This window comes from Halichoerus grypus, chromosome 4, assembly GCF_964656455.1.
Source record: "Halichoerus grypus chromosome 4, mHalGry1.hap1.1, whole genome shotgun sequence".
Classification (NCBI taxonomy): domain Eukaryota; kingdom Metazoa; phylum Chordata; class Mammalia; order Carnivora; family Phocidae; genus Halichoerus; species Halichoerus grypus.
The window spans coordinates 52,800,474-52,809,594 of record NC_135715.1 but is presented as its reverse complement, the minus strand read 5'-3'; the positions used below and the strand labels follow the sequence as shown (position 1 = coordinate 52,809,594).

General features: G+C 40.0%; 1 protein-coding gene across 1 annotated transcript; it reads right to left on the bottom strand.

Moving 5' to 3' along the window:
• Window positions 1-934: 934 nt before the first annotated feature.
• Window positions 935-7,542, bottom strand: FAM216B (family with sequence similarity 216 member B). Its single transcript, XM_036106973.2, has 4 exons — window positions 7,529-7,542; window positions 5,591-5,709; window positions 2,959-3,079; window positions 935-1,248 (listed from the first exon to the last, which is right to left on the bottom strand). Exons 2-4 carry the CDS (start codon window positions 5,693-5,695, stop codon window positions 1,049-1,051), a joined length of 426 nt encoding a protein of 141 aa, XP_035962866.1. The 5' UTR covers window positions 5,696-5,709; window positions 7,529-7,542; the 3' UTR covers window positions 935-1,048.
• Window positions 7,543-9,121: the final 1,579 nt, after the last annotated feature.

Below are 9,121 nucleotides of genomic sequence, written 5' to 3'. Positions count from 1 at the left end.
TTGTCAAGCAAGTCTATAATTCCATCTCAGGCAACTCCTTTTATGGGCATAACAAAGTCATTGGCTGATTTAAATGAAGGAAGGGGGCTGAACATTTAGAATAAAGATGAAAAAAAATTTGAATTTTTGTGAGCCCTGATGACTAACTTTCCACACACACAAAATCACTAGTGATGAAAATAACTATTAAATATAACTAATATCACACTATACCATTATATGTGGTTTTGACTTGTTATCCCCCCCTTTTTTTTTCGTATTTGTCTAGTCTTGTGTGCTTGCTTAAAACCAATGAGGCCATGGCAAGGTTAGAGCTGAGACCAGTTCTTTAAGGGCTACTTCTCGTTCTGCTGAGAGTGTATCTTCAGTTGCCAGGGGAAGACGTGTGCATGAATTCTCTTGCCTGGGTTAAGGTCAACTATAGCCGTGTAGAACGAACCCAGCTGTGGCAAGTTGGTAAGTCCAAATTTCAAGATGACACAAAGGGATTGAGTCAGGCAAGAACCAGAAGATTTGGGGCCAAGTTAAATGCTATTGCTTAATGGGAAAGAGGAGAGGAAGGAGGACATGGAAATGCACAGGCCAGTTCCTGCTGAGATGATATGCCTCTGGAAACCCTGCATGCTTAGTGTTAACTTGGTGTTGGTTTGTGTATTTTCAAAATCTGCAGTGGGTGGCTTCCACAGTCACCCTGTGACTGGGAACCTGGCACCCTCTGATGACTTTCACCCTTTCACTGTTCTTGGGACTTGTCTGAGAGGTTCTAATTCAAAGGAAGCTTTTACTTTGAAAGCTTCAAAAGTCATTTCACTCTACAGATTATATGTGGAGTGAAAGGCATGTTTACACTTAGCTCCAATTCCTCTTAAATCCCTCAGCTTGTTCTTGCTGGTAAAATTTATGCGAGTGGGAAAGAGATTATTTCTAGGTATGGAGTGTGTGTTAGAAGTTATTTTTTTTTCATTCTCATTCAACAAATATACACTAAGCACCTGCTAGATTTTGGGGTACATGGGCAAAGTGCCTGTTTCAGAGCTTGTGCAAAGTCTCAATTCCTGAGGGATCCAAGCCCTGCTCTTTGAGCCCTGGGTCGAACCACAGACACAGGTAGTGCTGACAGCCATGTTCTTGTCATGGCTGAAGGCTTCTGGGGGATGGATCTTTGAGGAGCTACCTTAGCTGAGGCTCTCTTGGTTGAATCTCTAAGTACAGTGGCACAAGCCAAAGCTTCCCGTTGTGTAATGTAGCCTAAGGGGAGAGAAATGAGAGAAAGTTCAAAGTCAACAGTCTTACAAAACAAATAAGCAAACAACCCTGCAAATATTTACGGATTCATAAAATGTCTTCTACTTTGCAGGGTAGAGACAGTTGTGTTTAGCACGCCAAGACTGTATGATTTTTGAGGATATGAAGTAGACTTTTCTTCTTTTGCATTTCTTGTTCATTAAGTTAATACATAGTCATTGATTAACATAACAGCTCCCTTGGAGAGGGAGCTAGGCCTTGAGTAATCTGAGCATGCATTGCATATCTTTGTTTTCAAAACTTTCTTCAAACCAGAAACAGAGATATTCAGTCTCTGTCAGGGTTTTTAAAGTGTAGTCTGCAGGCCACCCACTACAGAATCATCAGGCTGAGACCACATTTAATAATGCTTTTTAAAAATTCAGATTTCTGGCTCTATTCCAAAGACTTTCCTGATCAGAAACTCAGAGAGCTAGGCCTGGAAATCTGCATGTTGATAACATAACGCAGGTATGTGCACTAAATACTGAATATCCCTGCTCTGGTTTCACTGGCCTCTCTGCAGTTTTGCTCTACAAACAGAGCTAGTAGGTGATGCTTCTGCAGGAATGCAGGCAATCATGGGGAGCAGGCTGCATCCTGGCTCTGCCATTTACTAGTCGCATGACCCTGGTCAAATGATTTCTTATCCACGCCTCAATTTTCTCTTCTGTAAAATGTGAGTTATAAAGGCACCTACCATCTAGAGGTGTCTGAGTTTCAAATAAGACAATATATGCAAAGTGCTTAGAACTGTGCTAGGCACAAAGTGAAGCCTAATAACAGATAACTATTGTTATTGTTCTTGTTACTCAGTCATTGGCAAAAACCATGTCTTCCTTTTGTGCGAATGCAGGAACAGCAATATAAGGTAGATGTGCTAATGTGAAGTGAGTGAGCTGCTTATAAAAAGAAAGCTCTGCCAGAGTCAGGAGAAGAGTGTAATAGAGGCCAGCTGGAGACTGAAAACGTTTCCTAGAAGAAAAGGGACTTAACAACAATCACACCTCCAAAGGTTGTACTTAAAGTCTGTGAAGGTCTTTTGCAACCATTATTTCATTTGTGCTTCATAAAATCCCACGAGGTTGCTACAAGAGAGATGTCAGAGCACGGGGGTGAAAATGTATGCTCTTTGCCGGCAAGGCCCTGACATTCGCTAGGCGTATGTCTTGATCAGGTTATATAATCTGTCTGAGCTGCAGTTTCCCACAGCTGTAAAGTGGGGAGAAAATGAGATGTTGTGTGTAGAGCTCTTAGCACAATGTCTGGAACATGGTAAATGCTTAATAAGTGTAACTGTTATTGTGGTGAGTAAACTGAGCCTCTGAATTTGCATATGCAGCAAGGGGCTGAGCAGTGGTTTGAGCCTAGACCATCTGCCTAAGCCCATCTCCATTTCTACTAGATCAAGTTCCTATAAATCTCAGACAGTTGTTGACATTTTATAGCAATCCGTACTCTGATTTCTTGAAACCCTCTTAATTTACCCATAAAACCTTGCTTTCTATTGTCAGGGATAATCATTTTTAAACATGGCCTGCCAATTGTGTTATAATATAGCACGCTGGCAGAGGCCATTCTATTTGAATTATTTATCTGGAAACTTGACTTCTGGCTCCAGCACACAAGTCCCTCCCAAGGGTGCCTGGTTTAGGTCAGGTAGTTAAAACTCACCAAGCAGCTGCTGGTGCTGAAGGCTGTGAATATAGCGGTTCTGCAGGGCCTCCCACTGGGGCCTGGAATTGTAAATCCTCATGATGCTATAAAAGTAGCGTTGCTGCCCTTGGGTTAGGTCCTGTCAAAGCAGAGCAGGTGATTTTGATGAGTTGGTGGAGTTCTATAGGACTAAGAGTGTGATGTATTCAAAGCTGACTTCTTTGGAAATAAGATATATATGTATACATATACATATATATGTATAACAATTTTATATATATACATTTCGCAATTGGAAAACAACAATTGGGTCGTGTCTTCCCCTAGTTTACTTAAACAACTTCCATTGGCCTGTGTGATAGTGAAATTGGGTAAATAAAAGATTCTAGGTAAGTAGGTCAAGGTGTTGGGCTGAGAGGGATCTAAGGATTTCCAACATTTTATAATTTTATTCCTGTATTATGATCCTTGTTGAAGAAGGTAGGCTGTGAGAATCTACACAGGGCCTGACGTAGGCCAGGCCAGGGAATGGGGACAAGAGAACTTTTCACCAAGAGTTGTCAGTAAGCAGGGGAGATAGCTAGATGAGTAGATGGGTAATGTGATAAAGGTTCAACATTATTACTTCAAAGGTGCTACAAAAACAGAGAAGAAAACAAAGTCTGTGCAGCAATCAAGGAAGGCTTTTTCAATGAGGCGACCAAAACATCTGAGTCTTAGAATGAGGAGGAATTTCCCAAGGAACTAGAATACTGGTTCTCAAAGGGCATCGACATCACCTGGGAATGTGTTAGAAATGCAAATTCTCAGGCCCCATCCTAGATCTACAGAATCCTAAACTCCGGGGAGTGGGGCCTGGCACTCTGGGTTTTAACAAGCTCTCTAGGTGATTCTGTTACAAGGACACCAAAATTTGAGAACCACTGTGCTAGAAGAAAAAGAAGAGCTAATTAGTGGGAGAAAGTGGTGTAAATTTTCCTATGGGACACAAAATGTCTGGATATATTAGAAACCAGATTTTTTTTTTTTTTTTCACTTCAAGCAGAATATAGAGTATGAGCTGGGGAAGGCTGTAGAGGTAGGCAAGGGAAGATCATGGAAGACTTATAGGCAGTGTTCACATTCAAATTTAAAAAATAAGAATTAAAAAAAGAGTTGAAAGATTACCTTTAATATGAGGAGCCATTGAAGGTCTTTATTTAAGTAAAGTGGTTCTCAACGGGAGTGATTTTGACCACTAAGGACATTTGGCAATGTGGGAAGACATTTTTGCTTGTCATAAATGGTGAAATGGAGGATGGATGCTACTGGCTGTCGGCAGATAGAGGCCAGGAGCGCTGCTGAACATCCCACAGTGCACGAGACAGCCTCCCAGTCCCTCACAACAAAGAATGATCCAACCCGAAATGTCATACCTGAAAGATCACTTTGGCCCCACCGTGGAGAATGAGCTTATGGGAAGACAGGCCACTGGTAGGGAGAGCATTTAGAAGGCTGCCATGTAGTGCAAAGGAGGAACAAGAAGGACCTGGACTACAGTTACTGTTCTCTACCTAATCTGTTATCAGTGCTTACGATGATACTGGCCTCAACATTCTAGAAAAACCAAGGTGAAATAAGTTCACCCTAGGCCACAAAATTCAAAACAGTGATAGAAGTTTCAAAAGTAGTTGATAACCATTGTAATGGAAACTAAAATTAAGTTAATTATATGTAACAGTAAAGTGGCTTTTATCTGTTAGAAATTTTGTGTGGAGTTGAAACCTCTGAGTCAGATTTTTTTTTTTTTGATGTCTAGAGACCTTAAACTTGATATCAAAAATATATCCAGAGTGAAAGCAAAGCCAAGTACTTCACAATTTGAGGCATCATTTGAACTTTACAGTTTCTGAATTAGATGTTTTAAAAAAGAATATCTTTGAAGAAGATAACTGATTCCTAATTAAGCCTTTTCCAATGATGGAGAACAATATAATATGAAAATAGCAGTCAGTTTCAAGAGCAAAGCTCCAAAGGGCAATGAGAGTTTCCATTATATAAGATAAAATCTTAAAAGTTATGGTTTTATTTTACAGGGGGGAAAAAAAAAGTCTATGTCTTTTCCTTAGCAGAGGTCTAAACTTCCTAAATAATAGTCCTAATATTCTTACCCTGTTGTTTATCCTTCTTGAGGGGATAGAAGAGAACTGAAATTTTTGCAAAAAGTATTAATGACTGGGTGTTGTACGAAAACAATGAATCAATCATGGATTACTGCATCAAACACTGGGGATGTTTTGTATGGTGACTAACATAATAAAATAAAATTAAAAAAAAAGTATTAATGAGAATGGCTTTAAATAACTGTGACTGAAAGGAACTACCATAGCTCTCTAGCAGGGAGCCACAGCGTGGTCAGCTGTGAGCTGCCCATCACTGGGAGTGCTTCAGCAATGCAGATGTGACTATCTACAGAGCTCCTGAAATGGATGGGTGTAGGACCAGACCATCCAATTGCTCATTCATTCACCATGCACACCATCAGCATGCACTGAGTGCCTATGTTGGGCCCGATGTTACCTAACGCTGGATAAACAGACAGGAGAAAAAGCCCTCAAGCCTTGAAGGAGAGACAGGCAAGTTCCATCCATTAGTGAATGATACACTATACCTTCATTAAGGGAGTGTTGTGGGTGTAGGCAGAGGAGGGGACCCGAATGCAAGGAATCCGTGGAACATTCCAAAGCTTTTGTTGTCTTTTCTGTTTTTCTCCCATTCTTTATCCTGTACCTTCAAGGAACAACAAAGCATAGCATGAAATTTCATTTTGTTCAACTTGTTTTGGGAATGGACCTAAGTAAATAAGTAAGCAAGCAAGCAAGTAAATAAATAAATAAATAAATGTTATTTATGTCAAGGGATAAAAAGTTTTCTCACATGTTTCTGAGTAATTGGATCTCAGCAGACTGCTTAGTTCTGCACTTTGCCCTATTCTCCCCCCACCCCAGTTGTTGAAAGAATAATTCAGAGTTTTTTGTCTTTCTGCTTCATCTTGTGTTTGCAACAAGTGGACTGTAGAACCACATCATGTCACAAGTTATTTCTTGATCATTTTAAGTAATAGTTATTACCTTATTTGATTGTAAAAGTAATATATGTCATTTTTGAAAATTTGAAAAAATCTAAAAATTGAAGAAGAAAATATGATTATCCATAATCTAACTGTCTATAACTATTGGTGCCATTTGATTGATTTCCTTTTACTCTTTTTCTCCTGGGTACATTTTGATTTTAGAAAAGAGAGACCATACTCTATATGTTGTGCACTTTCCCAGCTCATGGAATATCCCTTAAAAAATATGATTTTTAGTGAAAGTATAGTATTCTTTACATTATTCTCCATTTCTTGCACATTTTGATTTGCAATTTTACAGCAGTGTACTATAAAAGAAACTGTTAAACTTAGCTGTATTTCTTGCCACTTGTCTGACAAAATGAAGGAGCCACACCTGCTATGAGTAAGTCTTTTTTCTTTACTATATATTTTAGGGTTTGGAATCTGAGATGTCTATAATTATAAAAAAAATTAATCAAGGGGTAGTGGATATATTAGAATAGGGTTGCCAAGGCATAGACTGAGAATTCCAAGCATTTTCCCCTCTGCTCACACCTTTGTCCTTGCCAAACCTACCCCATTGGGTTGTTTGATTAACTGAGATCATGGCTATGGAAAGCTCTCACTTTATGTGAGCTCCTTTTCTCTCTCCTCTCCCCATATTTTATGCTCTCACGCACATGCACACACAAGAGCACACACATGTACACACTGAAGAAGTATTTTAACATGTGAGGAATCTTTGCTTCTGAGTTCACAAAGCGAAGGCTCAGATCTTCCAGAAGAGAAATTTATTAGGAAAACATCAGTCAACATCTCTGTGTGTCCTGTTTCCATGATAAAACTTATAAATTAAACTATAAATATTTTATTTAATACTGCTTTCCCTCATTGTGCACTTCAGAAACTATACCAACTAAGATATACTCTTTTAATATTCTCTGTGATAAAACCCAACACTCTATCCTGTACTCAGATCATCTCAGTATCCCTCCTCCCATTTTCCAGATCTGTAGAGCAGAGCATAAATATTCTTCAAAGCTAGAAGGATTTCTTCTTTCCTCAAATAGCATAAGGAAATGACTGACAGTCTTTCTTGTGGCAACAATTCATGTGTGCTTTTCTTGGGCTATTGCTGAGGAAATCCATCTTACCTATTCAAGTGGACTATACCTGGTAAAATTTGATTAAAATGCTTGGAGAATTCAAGGAGGACAAATCGACCAAATATCTTTTTTTTTTTTTAAAGATTTTATTTATTTATTTGACAGAGAGAGGTACAGCGAGAGAGGGAACACAAGCAGGGGGAGTGGGAGAGGCAGAAGCAGGCTTCCCACTGAGCAGGGAGCCCGATGCGGGGCTCGATCCCAGGACCCTGGGATCATGACCTGAGCCGAAGGCAGACGCTTAACAACTGAGCCACCCAGGCGCCCCCAAATCTACCAAATATCTTATGCCTGAAATAAAAAGGACAAATTTGCTTAAAAGACTTACCCTGTATTATAATCTCCCCCTTTTTAAAAACTTGTACTCATATTCAGTGTAGTTTCCTTGCAGGGTCTCTTTCTTCATGTGAAGGTGGCAGTAGAAATTCAGTCTGTTGATAAGCTGATATCCAAGCAACGTCACGTGATGACACAAGGAGCTGGGGGAATTTGGCTGCATGCCTTTCCCTGCTTCTGGGTAACAGTCAACTGCACAGTTTATCTTTTTTCTTTCAAATTTTGTGTCTTATCAAGTGCCAACTTCTAAATCTACCATATCTGCATTATGTGCAGACGTGAGAAAATAAAGTGCATGGAGACAGAGAGGCTGAATATTAAAGGTCAAGAAATCCACCAGGGCAATGGGCCATTACATGAGTATTTCCCACATTTGGAGTCAGTACCCTCCACCCGCATTGCTCAGAATGATGAAGGAACAGTTTCTAAATATAGAGGTACAGGTATGAATTTTACTGTGGTAACCTATGGAATTGTCCCATTGCTCAAGATAATAGTCCTTTCTTAATTTTTGGAGGAGTAAGATATTCTCATTTTTGACCTTGGATAGAGGCTGTGTATGATCATAATGAACTTGTGGCACAAGGATCTTCCCCACACTGATGTCATCAGCGTAAGGCTTACATTTTAACCTGACTCATGAAAGCAATCTTATCCCTTCCTCTGGGCTAGCATTATTACCACAGACTTCCTTTTTTCCTTGAGAATCCTCCTTCTGAATGCCAGATTATCTGTAAAAATGAGGACTTCCTAGAGAAAATGGAAGAAGAAGTACCAAAAGAAAACTACAAATTCAAAATTCTTAAGCGTGTAAGGGGAAGAAAAAACCAGGGAGATAAGAGTGATGAATTGTGGGGGCGCCTGGGTGGCTCAGATGGTTAAGCGTCTGCCTTCGGCTCAGGTCATGATCTCAGGGTCCTGGGATCGAGCCCCACATCGGGCTCCCTGCTTGGCGGGGAGCCTGCTTCTCCCTCTCCCTCTACTGTTCTCCCTGCTTGTGCTCTCTCACTGTCTCTGTCAAATAAATAAATAAAAAATCTTAAAAAAAAAAAAAAGAGTGATGAATTGTGTAACTTAAGGAAGAAAGGGAAGGGACTTACCAGACACAGGAAGTTTGTATTTTCTTCAATAATTTAAATACAGACCTTCTGGAGAATAAACATGGCAGAAACAAGAGTCTGTAATAGTCTGTGAACCCCACAAACCTCTCACGGGATCTGAGAGTTTGGTGATTCTCTACTGAGAGATAAAGAACAGTTGCGTGCAGAGCTGACATCGTCAATTGTCAATTAAGTCTTCCTTGAATGTTTTCCCAAGCATATGATGAAATGGCTTCTAGGGCACACCACATCTGCTGACTGTTACACACACGGGCTGATTCATAGCAGTGTGCATCAGTCCCTGCATAACCAGGAGAACAGACACAGATCTAGGTGTTCGACAAAGAGGGAATTTAACGTAAGGAATCTGTTACAAAAGTACTGGAGTAAGCTAGAGGAGCAAAACAAGAAAGGTCAACTTGCGCAAAGATTGGCAATTACACTCAACCACTCTCAGACCTAGAGCTGGAGGACAACAGGGAAAA

Bases quoted from the DNA above. Each gene is read 5' to 3' on its own strand.
- FAM216B (XM_036106973.2), bottom strand. From the start codon at position 5,695: ATGGGAGAAAAACAGAAAAGACAACAAAAGCTTTGGAATGTTCCACGG. The intron at 3,080-5,590 runs GTATAGTGTATC...CTGCTTTGACAG, and splicing joins ACAACACTCCCTTAATGAAG to GACCTAACCCAAGGGCAGCA. The intron at 1,249-2,958 runs GTGAGTTTTAAC...CTCTCCCCTTAG, and splicing joins TCAGCACCAGCAGCTGCTTG to GCTACATTACACAACGGGAA.